Raw genomic sequence first — 25,270 nt, 5'->3', positions numbered from 1 at the left:
TGTTTTGTATTTTTCGGCGTAAGCTGCATAAGCCAGCTTTTCACCTTAGCCTGACCTTTGTAAGTGTCCAATAAAATTCCAATAAAATTTCCCGCGGCTAGGTACGAATGAATACACTTCATTTATTCCATTGGCTGATTTGAGTTTACCACCAGAACCTTGGAAACATATCCGCGTCTTTGTAACACTGTTTTACTGTATGAAACAATTTTATCTCGAATGAAAAGGCTTAATAGATAGAACAGTTTTACACTCAATTCTCGACATCAATACAGTTTGTGCGTACACCTTTTATTTTCAGAGTATTACCAGCGCAAGAGCGTTTATACTTAAAAGGCTATGTTCTCATATTTAGTACTTACTTCCTTATTCCTGTCAACATGTTAGCATGTAAAAGTATAAAGAGCAATGGAAGCGAGGCCTCACTTTAAAGCATTGCATTTCAACCCGCGATGTATATCGGGTCAATTCGCGGACATTCAGAGTTTATATACAGGTCATCACCGGAGTTGGCGGCCAGTAAAATAATCGTTATATAATAAAGACGCTATCCGTGAACTAGGTGACCTGGAATTTTCTTTAGACCAGAAATATGTTAAATGAAGATATTCAGCAATATAATTATGGTATGTAAATAATAGATTCTTAATGTGTTTTCAACAATACAATGATAAATATTATTGTTGATAAATTTAACAATAATTATTCGTCCATATTGCCTAATGTACTAAAGTGATATTATGAGCATGTAACAGTTTATAGGTGTCTATCGCAACCGTTGATTATTTTTGATGTTTCTACTTCATATACACTTATATTAATTAATGCAGCATCATCATACTAAAACAATATACCAGAAAGAGAAAAATAATGCATTTGAATATCAACCGTACTTTCGTTTGACAACTGATCATGCGTTTACGAGTTGAACCTAAATTTAGTTTTAGTGCAGATTTGTTCATACGACACAAAGACACGAAATTGTTTTACGGATCATTTCAGCTTACAGAACTGGGTGGGTCACGTAAGAATATCGAATATAAAATATATTTTTATAAACAACTGGTAGCAAGGTGAGTTGCAGATAATTAATCAGTAACCACATTTTAACTAACTATTTTGACCTGTTAATTCTTTTCAGCTCAATTCAACAGTGCAAAATGCCCATAATATCACTTTAAGCATTAGCACGATGATAATTGATACTGTTAATAATCGAATCAAATAGCAATGCCCGACAAACCACTAAAACAGGTTTGTTCGAAGAACGCGCCTATAAATACGGATACTTCTCGTGTGGCCGGTTGACTCATATGTTTAAATTTCACTTCCATTCTTCTTGTGGTTTTCTGTTTTGTATCTATAGGTTTATGACCAGCAATATGTTATAATGTAAAATAAGCCGCGAAAACTCCCCGTAACATCCCGTACTGCGTGTGATGCAGCTAAGAACTGCACAGAAAAAGACATTCGCTATCCTTGATCTCATTCATTAAACTATTTACGCCGTATATCTTTTTTAAAGATATTTCTTGTTCAATATTGCCTAGCATGTCATCAACTTACAGGATCAAGATTAAAACGACCTATATTTAAAAGAGACTTGTTCACAAACGTATGTGTATTTTGAACAATTTTAATCAATTACTTTACGTCACGGAGCATTTGATATAAAGTGCGCAAATATATCGCGTGATCACTATGCCAACGCTTAAATCACTTCAATATGGCATGTGATTGTACTTCTGCAGTTATGAAATCTGTTAAGCTGTTAATATTTTTTCTACCAAAACAACAGCAATATTCCAAATTATGTTATGCTATCGCGTTTGACACTTTTTTTTTTTAATTTCAAAGGATTATTAATAACTCACATAACTTAGATAAAGTACATAACATGCCATGATAAATTTTTATCTACTAAAGTTCCGGTTTACGAATCAACTCGTGCTTCCAAAATTGCAGTAGGTACTATATAAGTATACTAATGTATACTTGAACCACCGAATTAACATACCCTCAAATTTACATATAAAATGGTATTTACATTTTAAGTCAAAATCATTACAATATAGACAATAATGTTAATTTCGTGAAATGTTATTTTGAGAATGTTATTGTGTTATTATTAATAACCATCTATAAAGTTGGATTTCCACGGATATGCTGTGAATGTAATACGACTATTATGCAAACTAAATAAGACATACATATTAAGTCATCAATAAGTTGAACATGCCTTTTCATCGATCATTGGTCACAACTCAATGTTTACACTCTTATATCTTAAGGCAACGCTTACTTTATATTCATTCAATAATATTCTTATTTATAAGATTTGTTTATGTCCTGTCAAGTTCATTGAACAATTAATATTTGAATCCGGCTTAAACGTGACCTTTTAGTCGTAACTACATATATTTACCTTAATAAAAATCAGTACCGAAATTGTAAGGGTTGTTGTAAAATACAAATGAAATTCAAAAGGAAAAAAAAATTACACACAATTAACACTTTATCAAAATATAAGAATAGTGCAAACATACAGGAAAATAGAAAAGCCAGTCTCCCGAACTAGCCTTTGCATTAAAAAATTATAGAACAATTAATTTTAAAAGATGATAACTTTGTAATTTGTAGAAAAATAACACAATCTCATGATGACACAGATTGTGCATTCAGACACCAACAGTTATTACCAACACATATAGCATTGTCAACACTGCAGCAGTTATTACCGGTACATATACCATTGTCAACACTGCAGCTGTTATTACCGGTACATATACCATTGTCAACATTGCAGCAGTTATTACCGGTACATATACAATTGTCAACACTGCAGCAGTTATTACCGGTACATATACCATTGTAAACACTGCAGCAGTTATTACAGGTACATATACCATTGTCAACACTGCGGCAGTTATTACCGGTACATATACCATTGTAAACACTGCAGCAGTTATTACAGGTACATATACCATTGTCAACACTGCATTTGAATGAGAAGCACCTGAGGCTTAAATGGCTTAATAAAATAGATCAGCCGGTTTAGTTAATATCGGCCTTTACCAAATGGCAACTAAATTATATTTCAAGCTCAAATAAAATATTATAAATTAACATAATAAGTACCATGTTGTTGGGGATTGATGACTTTATGTACAGATGCAAAGTTTATTTATTTACTCAAAATTTTGAGAGTATGTGAAAACACATAATTAGAACTAAAAGTTGGTAAGTATATTTCAATATATTTAATAAATATCTAAAGTGTTAGCATTTCATTTATTTGTAAAAAATTCCTCCTCGCACAGTATATATTAAACAAAGAAATGTTAGTAACAAAAACATGCTCGGTGATTAACATGTTGCCATATATAATACATGTTTCAATTACTTGTTCAGAATATGAGCATTTATTTTATGCTTTTTGATGGTATATACAGAAATATCAGTGAAAAAAACCCTGATATTTCACTATTTCAAACAGTGACAAATAACAGAGAAAATTATCGATATTTTTCACTGTTTTACTGTGAAATGAGGTCTTTTTTTTACTAAATGATATCATTTTACCAGCAAAATTATCTGGTTAAATTCGTTTACAATTTAAATAAACGGTGAAAACAAGCATAAAATAAAAAGAAAATTTGTTGGATTTGGTGGAATGTCGATTTTAATTCACTTGTGATCATAGAAAATATATTTTTCTATGATCTTTCATGAATAAAAATCGATATTCCACTGAACCAACAAATATCCTCCATTAGATGCATATTGGTAGTTGAAACTTGGTTTGACTTACAAACATGTCTATGATGATTTTGACAAAAAAATAAATATAATATAAAATGGAATGTTAAGTATGGCATAGTATATTATTAAATGATTTACATTGAGTATTATGTTGTCATTCAAACATCTTTTACAAATGAAAAAATTAAACATAACAAATGTTCCCTTAACAACAACTAACAAATTATGTGTGACATTAATGAGACTCCTTAAACAATATTTCAACGAAATTTATTGATGCATATAACAAATAGTCAATCAAGACCACTAATGCTTATAGTAATTGGTATAGGAAAGATGAATACAATAGAAGGAAATGCATAAAACTACTTATTAGTATGGGTTTCATATGGGATGCTAACTGGTCACCTGAAAGGCAATACAAATTAAAACAAGCAAACTCGTTGAATTGATATCCCCCACCAATATGCTTCTGGACACTCATACCAAGTTTCAGTGAAATCCGCCAAAGCACTTCCAAGATATGGCTCTGGACACACAAAAATGCAGTTTTTTCAAGATACAAAGGGCCATAACTCTATTATTAACAGATGGTGTTTGATGCCATTTGGCGTGCACCATCCTATTATCCATATATATACTCATACCAAGTTTCAATGAAATCTGCCAAAGAACTTCCAAGATAGGGCTCCGGATGGACGGACGGACGAAAAGACGGACGGACGGCGTGATGGACGGACAAACAATATCCCTCCGCCTATGGCGCGGGATAATAAACAAACACGATAACAATGTCAATTGTTACTACCAAACATGCTTATTATATGTTTTTCTAATGGCCTAAATTGAAGTGCAGCATTTTTTGGAGACATTTGTAGCTTGTGATCAGCAAGTATCATTAAAGCAATATACACATTTAAATTAAGTGAAGTCACAAGGCTATCTAACTAGTGTGTTTTGTAGCATACAATTATAAATAATTCTGACTTATGTATATGAGTCAAACTAGCAGTCTACATGTGGTGTTATAGTTGTTAACTAAATAGATGTATTCCAAGCACAAACTTTTCTTAGTATCTAAATTAGTTTAGAAAGGTTTAGTGAAAATATATTGCATTTTCAAGGTACTTCAGGTTTGAAACAGAGCTTTGGGCTAGTGACTTCGCTAACTTGCCAGAATGGGCTCAAGCTCTGAAATAATTGAGACAAAGAATGCTTTGAAGCGAATAATGCTGAGAGTTTATCAATTGTGCATAAAGTCACAATATGGCAAATATATACACATTAACAGTTATAATACATTGTTCCTTACCAGTAATATTTGTTATATGAACAAAAATAAGAGAATCAACACAAATTATTTACATAACATTTCAGCTGTACATAGAGATAAACATAAATATAACACAATGCAGTTTAAAATGCCAATAAATAAAATGTAAGTATCAAAGAAAAAGCACATTTGCTCATTGTTCTTCAACTGGGCACTGGGTTTTCAATGTTTTACTAATAAATTCATTTTTGTTTTACTTATTGTGATATTCTAAGCTGGGTATGCAATTAAACGACCTGCATACTAAATTTAAGAGCAATACGCCAAAAGCTAAGAATGGAACTTGGTCCACATATAACATCCCTACATACTAATTTCAGTACAATATCACAAAACTTATTTAACAGTTGTGATCAACATTTTTGTGTTTTTGTAATTGACCTTGAACCAACTGGCCACAAAATCACCCTCAAGTTATGTCTGCATGTAAGTATACTACATACTAATATCAGTGAATCACAACCATCCAAACTGAAGTTATTGAGCTAAACAGTTTTTTTTCTTTTAAATAACAGTGACTTTGACTGTGACCCAGCTAGCCGTAAATACATTTCCAAAATAGTTTTCCAAGCAATCTTGCTTTATCCAAAATTTCTCTATGCAAGCTTGCTTCATCCAAATTTTCACAAAGATGAGAGCAAAACAATTGACCAGTATCAAACTGTTTAACGCATACACAAATCTAATAATCTATGTTATGACAAATTTATGTTACCACAGAATTGTTAGTTATCAACAAAATAACATTAATAGCCAATATGCTCTTAAAAAGGACATTTGGAAGATACAGGGACATGAAAAAACTACTCAAATTTACCAATCATAGACCAAGGTAATTTTGTTTCATGAGAAAACCTTTTTTAAACTTGTAAAATAATGTATAGCAAGACAGCTTTTGGATTTATGACATCATTCAAAACCGATTTTTTAAAATTCAATGTGAGTTGATTACATCATCATTTCAACGCATAGACTAATTACAATTCTTTAAACAAAAGGCACTTTAATAAATTACAATTAAACTTGACAATAATGATTTTGTGATAAGTTTTTGGACGTTGTTAAACCAACATACTTGTTATGATGATATGTTGCAATACACATTTTGAAAACTAGGATGAACTTGTTATCAAGTAATACAACTTTAACTTCCTTACCAAAATATATCTTAACATTTCAAATTAAAAGAGTATTAATTGATGAACAGTTGTATTGCTTTCTTGTGAAAATCCGAAAACAATTAAAAAACTTGTACAAAGAGAATTTAAATTAGCACAATGGCAAATAGCACTTCATTTCAATAAGGGGGCACATGAGAACGAATGCAAGAAGAGACCATTCAATGTAACAATGACTAATTGGAAAGATGAATTCAAATAAACACAATGTCATAGACTTCTCAATTTTAATAGCAGCACATGAGTATGCGTGCAAAAATATAACAATAAATGTAACATGACTACTTGTACAAGTAGAGTTTCAATAAACACATTTAAAAAGACCACTTCATTTTAATAAGGCAGCACATGAGAATGAGTACAAAAATGACCATTGAATGTAACAATGACTACTTGGAAAAATGAATTCAAACAAGGCTATTGTCAAGCAATATGGTCCCCTACCGGCTCCACTATTGTCAGAAATTCCACCATTTTCAGATTTTTAAAAAAGTTTTTTGGTTGCCATAGCAACCACAATATTTTACGTAGGAACAAAATGAAATGACGTGCATAATGTCCATATTGCAATCTATCCATGTTGCAAGTTTCATGAAAAAATATTCAGAACTTTTTAAGTTATCCCAGGATCCAGAAAACCACCATTTTCAGCAGTATTTCTAGTCTATTTGTTGCCATAGCAACCAGAATTTTTGACGTAGGAACAAAATGAAATGACGTGCATAATGTCCATATTGCCATCTATCCATGTTTCAAGTTTCATGAAAAAATATTAAGAACTTTTAAAGTTATCGCAGGATCCAGAAAAGTGTGACAGACTGACGGACAGACTGACACACAAAGCGCAAACCGGTAGGGGACAATAAACATGATGTCATAGACCTCTCAATTTTAATAAGGCAGCACATGCGTATGAGTGCAAAAAGATAACGATAAATGTGACAATTACTTTTTGTACAAAGAAAATTTAAATTTACACATTAAAAAAGACCACTTCATTTTGATAAGGCAGCACATGAGTACGAGTGGAAAAAGATAACAATAAAGGTAACAATAACAATCAAACATAATTAACAACAACAATAAAATCATGTACATGAACAGAGAACAGAATTTAAAAAAGTGATTCAAAAGCAAGGCAATATAAAAACTTAAAAAATAAAGATGTATTATTTATAAAAAGGAGATATAATAACTTTGATTGAGATTTCAAGAACTAAGAGTCCTGGACTAAACAAGAGGGCAAAAGGTCTCTCACCTGTTCTCCAAAGGGAAGGAATTTCAAACAATTTCAAATGAGCAGCTTTTGCAATGTTATCGCAATCATTTTAGGAATTTGCTGCGTTATCATGCGTAAGTTTCAGGATTGTTTGACATAAAGGCTATGTGTTTTGTTTTCAATTATGTCTTAATGCATTCAACAAAAGTCCAAATCTTGTAAAAATAATCCCTTTTTTTAAATCCCAAAGCCACTACAATTTATCCAATAAATGGTCTAGGAGGTTGGTTCTGTTTCAGCGATCTTGGTAGTTGACCCCTGCCCTGCCTGTGCCTTGTCCATCATGGCTCCGGAGCCTTGCCGTCGGTTGCGTATGAATCTCAACACAGACAGAACTAACTGTATGATCCAGATCAGAAACGCTATCCAAGCTCCTGCCTGTTCATATACAAGAAATGCTTGTAAAAACAACAAAAGTTGAAACCAAAATCTAAACAAGAGATGTATTTGTCAAAACACAATGCCCCATACTGCGCTGCTTTGAATCCATATATTTGACCTTTGACCTTGAAGGATGACCTTGACTTTGACCTTTCACCACTCAAAATGTGCAGCTCCATGAGATACACATGCATGTCAAATATCAAGTCGCTATCTTCAATATTGCAAAAGTTATGACCAAGGTTAAAGTTTTGCAATGACAGACAGGACAGGCCAAAAACAATATACCCCCGATCATTCGATCCGGGGGCATAACAAAAATAACCATCTTTGGACAAAACAACCATTAGAGGAACAGGTGCAAAGAAATATACACCCACTTTTTCCTAGAGGGGTGAAATATCAAGTTTGGCATCGATAAAACAATGTAGGGACTGCACAGGCTAATCTGAGACAACACTTTACGCACATGCAATAAACCCCCTTTTCTTAGAATGCGGTTCAAGTAAATAAGCTCAGTCTCTTGAAAAGCATATGCCTAGTCTATGAAAATGATTGATCTAACCTGGGCAGTTGTGAGCAGCTTGTAATAGTTGCCAGAGTTAAATGTATCACCGGTATCCACCTTTTTGAATTCAGAGTTTTCTCTATCCCAGCAACTGCAAAAAACAATTTACCAAGAAGTTGCCATTTAAAAATAAAGAATCCTCATCATGGTATCCAAATGCCAAGTACATATTGTTAAAGTTCAGGGCCCATGCTACACTTTGGGGGATTGGGGCCGGGGCCCTTAGAGGGGGGAATTTCACGTCGTTTTTGGCGAAAAGGGGAATTTTACTAGATCTTTTCACCAATCATTCAACACTGAATATTGCTCTATTTTAATGTAATTTACATAAATATACATTTAATCAAAGATTTATAGCAAGTTACCAGCTGGCAACAAAGGTATAAAAGGAAAAAAAAAAATTTTGTTTTGGAAGGGGTAATTTTTAGGTGAAATAGGGGAAAAAAGTATACTATTTTAAGGTGGGAATGGGGCCAAATTTCGGCCCCAAAAACGGCCAAACGAGGGCCCTGAAGTTACAAAAGTAGACATGAAAACGTTTATCTATTCAGAATGCCTACTGTGGTCAATGGATTTTCTTTTATTTTTATAAATCAAGAAAGATAAATTTACAACCATGAAAATAAATATGAATGTCTACCAAATTTGTTTATCCTTTAATTTCCTTTTCAATTATAAAGTCAAAACTATACCGGTATATCATATGTTTTTCCATGTTAGAGTAATAGTGACCTTGACTCCACAATCCTGCATTTAATTTATACCTTAGTCTCAATACTAAGTTCCATTACAATAACTTAGAAATCATAGATTACTCAGAACTAGCAAAAATCATTTTCTATATGTCCTCATGATTACCTCTGGAGACCATTTCAATATACCATCAAGTAAGTTATCATTTGTTTGGCACTTGGATAGATTCTTTTGAAAGGCAAACTTTAGTATGTCAGCATCTCAAATGGCTAACACATCATGTACTCACTTTTTGAGCTTGCCTTCCCCGGTTAGTCCATTACAGAGGGTAAGCAGTCCCACTGACACCATGCACGCCACAACCAGGGAGATGGTGACCTGCACAGCGTTAAGTACCATGAATGGGATCACCCACATCTGAGACCTGTGGGAATATAGACACACAAAAAAACATGTTACAAATATCACCCACTTCTGTGACCTGTGGGAATATAAAAACAAACAAATATACCATAACGTGCATGGCGCCACCAAGATCTCAGACATTTTGGAACAGTCACAGTCTCCGCAAAAGTCCCAAAATCATGAGTGGCCACAAGATCTTGTAATTTCATACTTATAACTGTCCAAAACTGCCAATGTACTGGGCAATTAACTAAAAAGGCAACTCTGAATCTTGTAATAGCAACATATGTCAAAATTGATTTGACATTTTAGAAAAATAGCAATTGACTATGTGAATAAAATTTTTATGCACTTTCAAAAGTCAATATTTGCCAAAATAGGCATTATTTAAAATGGAAGCCATGGCTACCGAAATAAGGATTATCAGGTAATTAATAGAGTTGTTAAAAGTTGTAAGTATGCAGTAATCAATAGACTTGGGTTTCTATGCATGTATTGGGGAATCAATAGACTTGGGAAAATACATATATATGGGGGAAATAGTTCTATGTCAAAGCACTTACCCAAATGCAGGGTCTTTTCTTGAGCGAATCACTGCGTACATGTTGTACAATCCAAGACCAAGGCCGTAGAATATGAGACCAAATACGCTGAAGTAGATAGGGAAGTTACAGTTTCCAGCGTTGCTCGAAGGAATAAGGAACTCATTATTGCTCCATTTTGTGTCTGCATACAGAATACAATTTCCTTTAAAGTTTATCTGAAAATAGATAAAACAAGACCTGCGTTTGTGAAACACACTGCCCCCAACTGCGCTTTGAAGCTGCACAGCAGCATTTTAGAGATAATTGTTTAATCCAAGGTCCATTACTTTGCCAAAATCAAAGGACCTGAATGAGTTTCACACTTCATCTATAGGCAATGTTGGTATACTCACAATAAAACAATTGAATTTCTGAAAGTAATTTGTAAAAAAAACTCCGGAAAACAGTTATTAAAGAGATTTTTTAAAATTCAAATCACATAACTTGAACAAAATCAATGGACCAAAACAAATTGTACACTTTATCTGTAGGTCATGCAGGTAGACTCAGATACCAAAAACCAAGCACACTATCTGAAAGTGTTGCATAAAAAAACGCGGGAAAACAGGATGTTTGACGGAGATCATGGCCGGACAGTGCGACTGCTTTAAACCACCCCTACCAGGGGGCATACAAATTCATAGCTGTATTTTCCCGGACATAAGAGGCGTCTGAATTCCATACAAAAGTTGCCTGTGTTTTATATTTTGATGAGTGTCATCACATTTTTTAAGAACCATTACCGAGATTTGTTTTGCTGTTTTCTTTTTTTAAAAATTGTTGAAAACCTTAATTGGTTTCACACTAAAACAAATGATACAAAACGGATAAAAGGAGATACTATTTATGTTTATGGTAGGTTTTATTTTACGCTGGAAAAAAAGGTTTTAATAGAAATCAAGTACTACATTTATTAAATTGTTGTGAAAGCCTGAGAACATGCACAGTGAGGTAAACATTTTGTACAAATATTGAATATTGATATTAAAGGAACAAATGTTTATTTATAAGGAAATGGAATGCCTGTACTTAACTGTGAAAACATGTGTTCATTGAAATCAAGTACCATATATATAAGTTATATAAGTTCTTTGTTGTCCTGCACATTTGCATTTACAGATGTTCTTCTTTAATCAACTTATTTGTGACTGGATTTACCACCTTTATTGTGATAATGTTCATTTCATTTGTGTCAACGTCTATGTTAAATCATTTACAATTAAACAAAGGGACTGTTTCCTGGTTCGTTTGTCAGGATCTCAGGAGACAAGCATAAAGAAGAGAGTCCATGGTGGGCTCAAGTCAGGCAGCCCCAAGCCCCCAAAATTCTCTGTAAAGGCATATGATATAAACAACATTTCTGGCATCATGGAAAGTTACATTCCCGTCTTTCACATCAACAATTTCATGGTGATTACATATTTGAAGTTAAAATTTAATCTCTTTAGAAATGTGGATGAAATACATTACACACACTACTTACGTTTTTTGCCACCACCCTAACATGAGTAGCTTTTGGTAATATATTAAAACAAGAGCACCGCCTTGCGGGTGCAGACCGCTCATCTATTTTCTTTTTAAAGGTGAAGGGACTCTCATTTTCAATCACAAAGGAGGGAGGAGTGGAGTGAAGAGGGGTGTATAGTGTGGGGTTGTGGACATTTATTACATTATCTTCCAAAAAAGCGAAAAAAAAAAAAAAAAAAAAATTCGGGGGGGGGGGGGGGGGGGGGGGGTGGGGGGGGGGGGGGGGGGGGGGGGGGGGGTTTTGGGTGTGATGGTTGTTGGACGGTATTTCAAACATAACCGTTTAAAAAAAAAAATGGGGGGGGGGGGGGGTATAGTGCGAGGGTGTGGTGATAATTTGTGAGATGATCTTAAAAAAAAAAAAAAAAAAAAAAAAAAAAAATCAAAAAAAAAAAATTGGGGGGGGGGGGGGGGGGGTTGGGGGGGTGGGGTGGGGGGTATAGTGTGAGGGTGTGGTGGTCATTTGTGAGATGATCTTAAAAAAAAATAAAAAAAAAAATAGGGGGGGGGGGAGGGGGGGAGGGGGGGAGGGCACGGGGGATGGTTTGGGTGAAGTCTATTGTGGTATGTCAGGTAAGAGTAGTTTCATCAAAGTATCAATCAAATCTAATCATAAATAAAGAAGTTATGGCAATTTTAGCAAAATTTAATAATTTGACCTTGAGAGTCAAGGTCATTCAAAGGTCAAAGTAAAATTCAAGTTGCCAGGTACAGTAACCTCATGATAGCATGTAAGTATTTGAAGTTTGAAAGCAATAGCCTTGATACTTCGAGTGGATCGAAACACAAAATTTAACCATATATTAAAAGTTACTAAGTCAAAAAAGGGCCATAATTCCGTAACAATGACAACCAGAGTTATGCAACTTGTCCTTTTACTGTACCCTTATGATAGTTTGTGAGTGTTCCAAGTATGAAAGCAATATCTATGATACTTTAGGGGTAAAGTGGACCAAAACATAAATCTTAAGCAAATTTTCAATTTTCTACGTATAAAGGGCCCATAATTCCGTCCAAATGCCAGTCAGAGTTACATAACTTTGCCTGCACCGTCCCCTTATGATAGTTCATAAATCTTGCAAGTATGAAAGCAATAGCTTTGATACTGTAGGAATAAGGTGGACCTAAACACAAAACTTAATCAAATTTTCAATTTTCTAAGTATAAAAAGGGCACATAATTCTGTCAAAATGCCAGTCAGAGTTACATTACTTTGCCTGCACAGTCCCCTTATGATAGTTAGTAAGTGTTGCAAGTATGAAAGCAATAGCTTTGATGCTTAAGGAATAAAATGGACCTAAACACAAAACTTAACCAAAATTATCAATTTTCTAAGTATAAAAAGGGCACATAATTCTGTCAAAATGCATGCCAGAGTTATCTAACTTTGCCTGCCCAGTCCCCTCATGATAGTAAGTAAGTGTACCAAGTTTGAATGCAATAGCATTGATACTTACTGAGAAAAGTGGAACTAAACGCAAAACTTAACCAAAATTTTCAATTTTTTAAGTATAAAAAGGGCACATAATTCTGTCAAAATGCACGCCAGAGTTATCTAACTTTGCCTGTCCAGTCCCCTCATGATAGTAAGTAAGTGTACCAAGTTTGAATGCAATAGCATTGATACTTTCTGAGAAAAGTGGACCTAAACGCAAAACTTAACCGGACGCCGACGCCAACGCCAACGCCGACGCCGACGCCAAGGTGATGACAATAGCTCATAATTTTTTTTCAAAAATAGATGAGCTAATAAAAATTACACAGTTTAAGTTGATGCTCTTTAAATAGTTTAATAAGTACAAACATCTGTTGTACACATGGTCTATTGGTCTTTTTTGGTGATAAACAAGATGTGTTTGTGAAACACAATGTCCCCCTATATGACGTTTGACCTTGAAGGATGACCTTGACCTTGACCCTTCACCACTCAAAATGTGCAGCTCCATGAGATACACATGAATTTCAAATATAAAATTGCTAGCTTCAATATTGCAGAAAATACATTACATGAGCAATTTTGACCCACATATTTGACCTTGAAGGATGACCTTGACCTTTCACCACTCAAAATGTGCAGCTCCATGAGATACACATGCATGCCAAATATCAAGTTGCTATCTTTAATATTGCAAAGGCCACAATTAAAATATTGTTGGTTTGCCCTTTACCGACCCAAGATTCTACAGGTGGGTAGGTAGGTAGGAAAATTATTTTATTTTATTTGAGAAATTATATTTTTAATACACTAATAGTCTTTGAATATTTATAACACCGTTATTAAATCACCGTTGCAGTGTAAGAAGTCCTATGGTTTTTAAGTCAGAAAAGAAATGTTTCTTTGTTGATATTTTTACCCTGTCTTATAAGCATGGTCGATGCAAAAAGCAAAATAGGGGGCCCCTTCTTATAGTCATTCTGTCTTATAATCGAAGAAATACAGTAGCTTAACCATATCTTGTTTGCTGTTTTCTTGCATATATTAGTATCAAATGCATGCTTGTGTGTTTTTACATCAAATATGTGTTCAATAAATGATGTTAATTGCTCTGAATGTAAATAAAATATCTACAATAAGGAAAACATCAATACCACTTATACCACTTGTTGTAACAAGATATTTATAAATTATAATATGTCAATGTAATTGTATCAACTTTCATGCATGGGTTTTAGTTACTTCGATTTGCAGTAAGTATAAAACTAATTAAAATCAGTTTTCACTTAAATGAATGAAACAAAAGTAAAGCAAACCGTTTAAGAAGCTATAGAAATCATTTGACTGACTGTAACAACCAAATTTAAACAAAATAAATCGTTTCAATTTTTCATCTAAGTTCTAACTTCAGTTTAAAAGCGGAAGTAGATTAACATGTGCACATATATACTTCATTTGAAAACTGTTATCCATTTCAAACTAAAATCTTCCGTGAAATAATAATAAAAAAGGTTCAAAGCACAAGAGATGCTGTGCCTTTAATTTGTTTACATCGTATTCACAATTGAACAGCAGTTTGTTGACCTTCATTGAAGATTAACACTGTCCGCCATTTTCATGATTTTGATTGTTTTGAATTTGACAGGAAGCAAAAATCTCTTCTATTTCCTGTGCAAAACAAATTAAACAAGGGCTGTTTGTAAAACATGCATTCCCCCCATATGGGCTCTCCGTTGTAGTGACAGCCATTGTGTGAATATGTTTTTTGTCACTGTGACCTTGACCTTTGACCTAGTGACCTGAAAATCTATAGGGGTCATCTGCCAGTCATGATCAATGTACCTATGAAGTTTCATGATCCTAGCCATAAGCGTTCTTGAGTTATCATCCAGAAACCATTTAACTATTTCGGGTCACCGTGACCTTGACCTTTGACCTTGTGACCTGAAAATCAATAGGGGTCATCTGCGAGTGGGTCATCTGCGAGTCATGATCAATCTACCTATCAAGTTTCATGATCCTAGGAATAAGCGTTCTTGAGTTATCATCCGGAAACCATTTTACTATTTCGGATCACCATGACCTTGACCTTTGACCTAGTGACCTCAAAATCAATAGGGGTCATCTGCGAGTCATGATCAATGTACCTATGAAGTTTTATGATCGTAGCCATTAGCGTTCTTGAGTTATCATCCGGAAACCATTTTACTATTTCAGGTCACCGTGACCTTGACCTTTGATATAGTGACCTGAAAATCAATAGGGGTCAACTGCGAGTCATGATCAATCTACCTATCAAGTTTCATGATTCTAAGCATAAGCGTTCTTGAGTTATCATCCAGAAACCATTTTACTATTTCGGGTCACGGTGACCTTGACCTTTGACCTTGTGACCTGAAAATCAATAGGGGTCATCTGCGAGTCATGATCAATGTACCTATGAAGTTTTATGATCCTAGGCATAAGCGTTCTTGAGTTATCATCCGGAAACCATTTTACTATTTCGGGTCACCGTGACCTTGACCTTTGACCTAGTGACCTGAAAATCAATAGGTCTCATCTGCCAGCCATTATCAATCTACCTACGAAGTTTCATGATCCTAGGCATAAGCGTTCTTGAGTTATCATCCGGAAACCATTTTACTATTTCGGGTCACTGTGACCTTGACCTTTGACCTAGTGACCTGAAAATCAATAGGGGTCATCTGCGAGTCATGATCAATCTACCTATCAAGTTTCATGATCCTAGGCCTAAGCCTTCTTGAGTTATCATCCGGAAACCATTTTACTATTTTGGGTCACTGTGACCTTGACCTTTGACCTAGTAACCTGAAAATCAATAGGGGTCATCTGCGAGTCATGATCAATCTACCTATCAAGTTTCATGATCCTAGGCCTAAGCGTTATTGAGTTATCATCCGGAAACCATTTTACTATTTCGGGTCACCGTGACCTTGACCTTTGACCTAGTGACCCCAAAATCAATAGGGGTCATCTGCGAGTCATGATCAATGTACCTATGAAGTTTCATGATCCTAGGCCCAAGCGTTCTTGAGTTATCATCCGGAAACCACCTGGTGGACGGACCGACAGACCGACATGAGCAATGCAATATACCCCCTCTTCTTCGAAGGGGGGCATAAAAACTTGTAAATTAATTTCTTTTTACTGAAAATAGTAATTAAATTTATTTTTAAAACATATGTGATATGAAACCATGCATGACATGTCTTAAAAAACCCAAGAGCACCGCCTTGCGGGTGCAGACCGCTCATCTATTTTCTTATTAAAGGTAAAGGGACTCTCAATTTCAATCACAAAGGAGGGAGGGGTGGAGTGAAGAGGGGTGTATAGTGTGGGGGTGTGGACATTTATAACATTATCTTCCAAAAATGCGGAAAAAAAATGCAAAAAAAAATATTTTGGGGGGGGGATGGGGGGGGGGGTATAGTGTGAGGGTGTGGTGGTCATTTGTGAGATGATCTAAAAAAAATAGGGGGGTGGGTGGGGGGAGGGGATTCTTGGGTGCGATGGTTGGACGGTATTTCAAAAATAAAATAATAAAAAGAAATATTTGTGTTTTTTAACCGTTTCCAAAAAAAATTGGTGGGGGTGGGGTGGGGTGGGGGGGTATAGTGTGAGGGTGTGGTGGTCATTTGTGAGATGATCTTTAAAAAAAAAAAAAAAAAAAAAAAAATAGGAGGGGGGGGGATTCGGGGGGGGGGGGGGGGGGGGGGGGGGGGGAGGGCACGGGGGATGGTTTGGGTGGAGTCTATTGTGGTATGTCAGATAAGAGTAGTTTTGTCAAAGTATCAATCAAATCTAATCATAAATAAAGAAGTTATGGCAATTTTAGCAAAATTTAATAATTTGTCCTTGAGAGTCAAGGTCATTCAAAGGTCAAGGTAAAATTCAACTTGCCAGGTACAGTAACCTCATGATAGCATGAAAGTATTTGAAGTTTGAAAGCGATAGCCTTGATACTTTAGAAGTAAAGTGGATCGAAACACAAAATTTAACCATATATTCAAAGTTACTAAGTCAAAAAAGGGCCATAATTCCGTAAAAATGACAACAAGAGTTATGCAACTTGTCCTTTTACTGTCCCCTTATGATAGTTTGCGAGTGTTCCTAGTATGAAAGCAATATCTATGATACTTTAGGGGAAAAGTGGACCAAAACACAAAACTTAATCAAATTTTCAATTTTCTAAGTATAAAGGGCCCATAATTCCGTCCAAATGCCAGTCAGAGTTACATAACTTTGCCTGCACAGTCCCCTTATGATACTTAATAAGTGTTGCAAGTATGAAAGCAATAGCTTTGATACTGTAGGAATATATTGGACCTAAACACAAAACTTAACCAAATTTTCAATTTTCTAAGTATAAAAAGGGCACATAATTCTGTCAAAATGCCAGTCAGAGTTACATAACTTTGCCTGCACAGTCCCCTTATGATAGTTAGTAAGTGTTGCAAGTATAAAAGCAATAGCTTTGATACTTAAGGAATAAAATGGACCTAAACACAAAACTTAACCAAAATTTTCAATTTTCTAAGTATAAAAAGGGCACATAATTCTGTCAAAATGCATGCCAGAGTTATCTAACTTTGCCTGCCCAGTCCCCTCATGATAGTAAATAAGTGAACCAAGTTTGAATGCAATAGCATTGATACTTTCTGAGAAAAGTGGACCTAAACGCAAAACTTAACCGGACGCCAACGCCAAGGTGATGACAATAGCTGATGATTTTTTTTCAAAAAATAGATGAGCTAAAAATGATGAAATGGGAACCACATGTACATTATTGTTTTAAACGAAATGGCGGACTAAGTTGACAGTTTATAGACGCTTGCATTACTTCGCTAATATAGGGGCATAAGAAATTCCAACCATCGCAACAACCTAGATCGGTCAGGGTTATAAGAATGGACAGGGATAACGTGCACGAATAAATATTGCAGTCGGCTCTCTTATGATCGGCGAAAAAAAAATCATAAAAAATACGTTTTCAGAAATCACAATAAAAATTTTTGGGTCGGGGGGTAAAAAGTGGGTCGGTCGGTATAGGGCAAACAAAGTTAATTTTAATTTAGGCCAAAAGTATTCATAAAATAAGCGATTTGGGCCACATATATTTGACCTCTGACCTTGAAGGATGACCTTGACCTTTCACCACTCAAAATGTGCAGCTCCATGAGATACACATGCATGCCAAATATCAAGTTGCTGTCTTCAATATTGCAAAAGTATTCATAAAATAAGCGATTTGGACCACAGTAGGTTTCCACGTATAGCGCGCAGTGTTTTACCTCCAAAATTCAAATTAAAAAGCTGGTGCGCGCTATACATTGATACAACGCTATGCTGGCTGCTAAATTGGTAAAAAATATGTTGTGTAATCGTAAATCATAAAAATGGCCGCCATGGTTTTTTCCAGAAAACTACCACCCTATAATCAGGGCTCGCGCTGTCGTTCGCCACTTGAGCCATTTGCGAAAATATTGACAATTTGGCTCAAGAAAAAATCCGATTTGCAAAATTACTAAAATCTCGTAATTTCATTGTAAACAGCCGGATTTTAATCCGAAACTGGTTTTCTATATTTTTCTCTTTGTTTCAATGAAAGTATTCGCAATTTGAACAGTGATCGAAAACCGGTCTACACCTGTATCGAGACATCGCTTGACCTTATTGTTATTGAAGTGCACATGGTAACTGGCCAATCAAAACTGAGCTCGCTTACACATGAAATGACGTTGTTGAATGAAACGTAAAAATGGGTGGAGCTATGAATACACAGTTAATATTGTCGTCTGCAAACAAAATAGCGGCCGGTCGCAAATGTCGTATTATAAGATTAAAAATGAAAATAAGCGTGACAATAAATTAATTATGTCCAAGCTGACTATCGATCTAAATAAAAGAGTGATAATTATATAATTAGTTCTATGTCGTCGATGTTACAACTTTCTGCCGATTTTAGATTGAAATAAAAAGGTGATAATTAATTAATTTGATCGATTTACTCACACACTATGCTAACTAACAGCGGCGTATTTTAATCAAAGGAAAACGTGAAAAACACGCGCGGTTTAATTTAAGTATAGTATAATCGTACAGACTGAGGGGCCATTGTCGAAACAACAAGAAGTCGCTACTGGTAGATATGAATGCGGTAGAAGAAGTTTTGGTCGAAAATAAATTTGTTTGAATAAACTTGCGGACATTTCTTTGTTTGTGTTTTTACACTTCTTTATTGATGAATTCCGATGGGCATTGCTGTCGACAGTCCGGAGAGCACGCAAGGGTAGATGCGAACGAGGTCTTTTTTGCGGGTAACAGTAGGTGTGAAAGGGGGTCATTTTGCACTTCGTAATTGGCTGGTGTTATTGAGTAATATGTGCCACGACTTGTATAGACGCTAATTGACATTTGAGACACTAATTGACACTTGAGAACGTGAAGATATGCAATTGCATTGTGTGTGTATAAATATTGAACGTTCAACAGTGGTGTACTTCAACAACTGTATCCCTGTCTCCCATGCGACATTTAAATTTACCGGTTATGCTCATGCTTTCCCCGTGGAAAAATCCTACGATGTACACTAATTCTTATTTTCTCACGTTTTTCACGAAATGCACGTGGACTGTTAATCTTTTGCTAGAAAATAATAAAATTGTCAGAAAAGTATAGTGCTATGCAACCCATGTTCCTAATCATAATGACGCTTCCTATTTTGAATGCTTTAATTAAGCTTTCAAATGCCCCGGAATATTGGACGGAATATTGGATTGTGCAATAGTAATATGGCGGCCATTTTCGGTCCGATTTGGTGGTTTATTGTCTTTAAATATTTTTGTCTCCATTTTTGCATTTAAAAAACAGCCTGCGCGCTATACACGGGAGCGCGCTATACGTGGAAACCTACGGTACATTTGACCTCTGACCTTGAAGGATGACCTTGACCTTTCACCACTCAAAATGTGCAGCTCCATGAGATACACATGCATGCCAAATATCAAGTTTCTATCTTCAATATTGCAAAAGTATTCATAAAATGAACAATTTTGGCCACATATATTTGACCTCTGACCTTGAAGGATTACCTTGACATTTCACCACTCAAAATGTGCAGCTTCATGAGATACACATGCATGCCAAATATTAAGTTGCTATCTTCAATATAGCAAAAGTTATTGCAAAATGTTAAAGTTGGCGCAAACCAACCAACAAACCAACCAACAGACAGGGCAAAAACAATATGTCCCCCACTACTATAGTGGGGGACATACATTTTTTAGATCATTTAATCTATTGACTGTTTTGAATTTTTATCTTAATAGTTTGTGTTTATAATAATTATGTCTATATGTATCATACACAGTAATCCCTTATTTTTAAAACTTTCTCCAAAACGTAGATAAAACAATTCTCTTACAGATGTAACATGTAATAATATTGTCAGACAGTTAAAAAGTTTGATGTCTTTTCGAACATTAGAGACAGCCGCTTTTAATCATGTAAACAGAACACACTTCGTGACTTGATCCCCTATTGCATTAATTCTTCATTCCCTCTATGGTGGTGCCTAATCTTTAAAACAAAACATAACTGAAATGGTGTTTTGCAGGGCAAAAGACTACGAACTGGCCTTTTATTGTATGCATATACATCTTACTTACAAACAAAGTTAAAAAATGTGGCCTTGCTTAATGCTCAACCTAGTTTTTGCAACAAGACAGAGGTAAACAAAGTTGTTTGTACATGTCAGCAAAACAGGCAGAAAATGTTGACAAATAGGTGCTCCAATTTAGACAAAGCCATTGTGTTTTAAAGAAATCAGTGTTTTTTTCACCTGCAGGGGAATGGTGGTGGGGCCTGTTCAAAGGGGAAAAATGCGTCGTTCTTAAAAAAAAGGGGAAAATTAAAAATTCACTCTTTTATATGTAATGATATTTATTATATGAATACACATGTATGTATGAATGAAATATTAACCGCTGAATGTCTCTGTCCTTTTTCTTAAATATATATCAATGATTTTTTCAACATTAGTTTCAGACAGTTCAGACGTCATGCACAGTCTCATTTTTCCTAGCCAATTTGAGTTTAATTGGGATTTTTTAAATCCATAAACTGGTGAATTTGAGAATTTTTAATCAATAAAATGGACCAAATTGGAATTTTTTTATCAACAAATATTGACACAATATAGAATGATACATCAGGCCTGTTCCTGGCCATTTTGGGAAAAAATGCAATTCATGTGAAAAGTCCACTGATTTGGGAAAAACTAATTTGATATAACTCTTTATAATAATTCAAAATCATATTAATTATAGTTATATACTTTGTTAGTTGTTTATGAAATAAATTTGAGATATATTTATCATTACACAGTTCTTTCTAAAAAAAAAAAAAAAAAATTTTTCTAAACTTCTGGAGGTGATTTTTTTCTACAAAATTGAGGAAAAATATGTACTCTTTTTTGAGGGGAATGGGGCCTAATATCGGCCCCTGAATTGCCTTAAAAAAACACCTACTGGAAATGCTTTGCATATGCTGTTGGCAAAGTATCATCTTAAAATGTAAATTAATAAATCTAAATACACATTATTGGACATGAAAGTGATCCTATTGGTATTGATCCATTAATGGTAACTTAACAGTATCCTGTTTTTTTCTCAATTTACATGGATAGGCTGTTTGACTGATCCATGGGACATGATAATTATAATTATATTTCTGACTTCTTGATTATCAAGAATTGTACCATGAGAATGCTGATTTTGTTTTAATTGGTTGGACAATAAATAGATTGGGTAATTAAATTTAATAGCTTTATTTTCATCGGTGAAAACAGTGAAACAGTGGGTATTTAATATTATTATTAAAATAAAACTGGTGGGTATTTACCGGGTAATATTATTATTAAATTGTGGGTATTTACCATTAAAGGTACCACCCTTACTATGATAACAATTACTATGTCTATAATCATAATTTTATAGTAATAATTATACAATAGTGGTTTCTTAAAACAATATTTTTAAATTATAATTAAGTTGCGTTTAAATGTTCATTTCGTACTTTAATATCAATGTTTTTATGCTAAGGTTTTAACTTGTGCCTTTTGTCAAGCTATCAGTCTGAAAATGAAGATCGTAAACAATAACAATCGACAGGTCTATAAGCTAAGGTCGCGGTGGTGTACTGGATGAGGTGTCCGTCTAGCAATCGGGAGTGTGTGGGTTCGCTTCCTACTCGGGGAGCGTCCTCATTATCTCCTCCATAGCAGGGTTCGACACTAAGGCACGTCAGACAGACATTGTCTAGTAAGATCGGTGGTCTGGCTAGTAAAACTGCGGGCTAGCTTTTCCGACTGGTTGTACATAAAAAATCTATACTGATTCATAGAACTATAACTAACTGCTGTAAAAACCTTTTTTCTTTATGTGTAAAATTACTCTCGTATCGTTATTTACATCAGAACAAAACTAGCGTATATAAATAAACGTGGAGCATTCACATGATTCATTTCTATTTTAAGACGCAAAGGTCATACGCAGAAATTGCTTTTTTCCATTGGTCAAGTTATCATGAATATTAATGATTTTCTGCAGTGTCGTAAAACTTTACAGCATGTTTTTAACACTTCTATCGAAAATCGGTATTGTCAATGTAAACATTTTGGCGTAGCAGACGAGAGAATGTAATTTAAAGAATGGCGTAGCAGACGAGAGAATGTAATTTAAAGAATGGCTTTGTTCAAGTTCGGATTTTCGTCTGACAAATCAGTTAATAAAGCAGAATCCGACAGTAAAACTGACAGGAAACGTCAATATTAAGAAAAACGAAAACATACATTTTATCCTAAATGGAAAATTGAGTTCCCATGGCTTGAACTTGACGAGGAAAAGCAAAAACTGTTTACTCTGCACCAAAATAACTTATAATATTCAATTAAATTTGACTTTCTCGCTATATGTCACTCGGTGTTTCATGTACACATGTACACCATTTTAATTTTATAACGCATCATCTGGTTGGTTGTTCTCATTGTGTTGGCCAATGATATGGGGTTTTAGAACCGAGCATTCGATCGACAAAACATGACAGCAAAACACAGACATGTAGCAAGAACGTCGAATTTAATTGAATATTAAAGTTATTAGCCAAGCAGGAGATCGGTTAGTAGTGTAATCTCGTTTCTTTTACTGTCTTATCACGAATCCAGTTGCATTTTGTTGGCAACTGCATGGGAACATGTGTGTAATTGATGAAAAAGGTCACGTCCAGTGTTCCACAATCTTTCAGCTATAGTGCGTTTCATACCTTGTGTATATATAATACTTATACGAGGGTTATTTTTTCAAACTGTGTATTTTTGTCAATATTCGTTGTTGAAAAGTCAAACTATACACAATAGGTGTACATTCAACAATCTGGAACCCCTGGGGTAAGCTCGGGGGGGGGGGGGGGAGGGGCAAATTTATGATACTGCTGCCTGTGCTTCCTGTAATACATTTAGTAAGCAATTGACAGTAGGAAGTACGAAGTAGAAGTACTGTACACACTTTAAGTTGAAACTGTTAGTTGATAAATTGAAATTGAACTCTTACCCTATTCACACCGATGGGGATTGCCACAACAAAACCAGCAATAACAGCAAAGAAATATAGAATTGCTTGAGCTAAAATGTGAAAATCACACACAGCCATGGTGTATCGATAAGAAATTATTCAGGGAACACTATTTTTTATGAAAAAAAACTTCCTGTTTGGAAAGTTAACATCCTCCTATGGCAGAAGTTTTATTAGTTACAGTACAGTCGGAAATATTAAAATCGAAGCTTTTTTTGTCAATGCGCTTATTTCGCCACAAATGAGCCTCCGCAACTATTACGCATATTTGGTTCGGTCTTCAGTCGATAGATATGCTACATTTCGAGCGTTGGGATAAAATTGTATAAATACCACCGCCCGCGTGTCTGTTCAATAATCTGTCACAAAGTTAGTTAGATTTCAATTCTAATGTCAAATTTATAAAAAAATGTTTAGTCTTTTTCAAATGGATATTACTCGCTTTTACTTTGTTTGATTTATTATGTGCGTTGCAATCCGCAAATTCTTATTTGTATAGAATTTTGAATAAAAGCTGAGTAGAATTATGTAAAAAGCTTGAAAACTCTACACAAACCTAGCGTGGACTTATAATGGATTTCGACATAAAAAGTATGCATTTAACTGCTTCGTGGTTACAATACACTATTTCCGCTGCACGGATTGGTACCCAACAACAAATTCAACACGTGCCGCTTCTCGACATTAACGTTGTAACGTCAGCAGGGTGCATGATCAACGGGGTTCACAGGGGTTTATACACGGACATGACTGAATGTAAACACACCATTAAGAATTTTCACCTATGCAAATATCTCAAGTTATTGAAATATATATGCAAACATCTTTAGTGCATATACAAGACATTTTTACGTGCATTTTGTGCCGATATATTAAGATTTAATAATAACGCATTGAATAGGTCTAAAATCGGTGCAATTACCGTGAAAATGAATGCGTTACACATCGATTTTTCGACCAAGAATACAGCCTTATTAAATAAAGTAATTCCGATGTATGTCACATTGTTAGTTTAAAGGGATCTTTTCACGCTTTGGTAAATTGACAAAATTGAAAAAAGTTGTTTCAGATTCGCAAATTTTCGTTTTAGTTATGATATTTGTGAGGAAACAGTAATACTGAACATTTACCATGGTCTAATATAGCCATTATATGCATCTTTTGACGATTTTAAAACCTAAAAATTATAAAGCGTTGCAACGCGAAACGATTGAATAATTTGGAGAGTTCTGTTTTTGTCGTTAAATTTTGTGAAACTACGACGATTGCTTATATAATGTATAAAATACGTCAAGTATGTGTACTCGGCGGAATAGCTCAGTAGGCTAAAGCGTTTTTACTTCAGGACTCTGGCAGGACTCCAGGGGTCACTGGTTCGAAACCTGCTCCGGGCAATGTTCTTTTCCTTTTTTAAATTTTATTCTTGATTTTTTACTGGAGCTTTTTCGATCCAATGTTTACATTTATCAATATAAA

The 25,270-nt window shown here is 34.8% G+C and overlaps 1 protein-coding gene across 1 annotated transcript; it reads right to left on the bottom strand.

Moving 5' to 3' along the window:
* Window positions 1-3,245: 3,245 nt before the first annotated feature.
* LOC127875370 (transmembrane protein 179-like) lies at window positions 3,246-23,985 on the bottom strand. Its single transcript, XM_052420411.1, has 5 exons — window positions 23,774-23,985; window positions 10,163-10,359; window positions 9,484-9,618; window positions 8,499-8,592; window positions 3,246-7,930 (listed from the first exon to the last, which is right to left on the bottom strand). The coding sequence occupies exons 1-5, from the start codon at window positions 23,870-23,872 to the stop codon at window positions 7,769-7,771; spliced, it is 687 nt and encodes a 228-aa protein (XP_052276371.1). The 5' UTR covers window positions 23,873-23,985; the 3' UTR covers window positions 3,246-7,768.
* Window positions 23,986-25,270: the final 1,285 nt, after the last annotated feature.

This window comes from Dreissena polymorpha, chromosome 3 (genome assembly GCF_020536995.1).
Source record: "Dreissena polymorpha isolate Duluth1 chromosome 3, UMN_Dpol_1.0, whole genome shotgun sequence".
NCBI classification, from domain to species: Eukaryota; Metazoa; Mollusca; class Bivalvia; order Myida; family Dreissenidae; genus Dreissena; species Dreissena polymorpha.
The sequence above is the reverse complement of the archived record's forward strand: the minus strand, read 5'-3'. Positions and strand labels throughout refer to the sequence as shown.

Excerpts from the sequence above, each read along its gene's own strand:
- LOC127875370 (XM_052420411.1), bottom strand. The coding sequence starts at position 23,872 with ATGGCTGTGTGTGATTTTCACATTTTAGCTCAAGCAATTCTATATTTC. Across the intron at positions 10,360-23,773 it reads TCCCCATCGGTGTGAATAGG|ATAAACTTTAAAGGAAATTG; the intron begins GTAAGAGTTCAA and ends ATCTATTTTCAG. Across the intron at positions 7,931-8,498 it reads AGCTGCTCACAACTGCCCAG|GCAGGAGCTTGGATAGCGTT; the intron begins GTTAGATCAATC and ends GTATATGAACAG.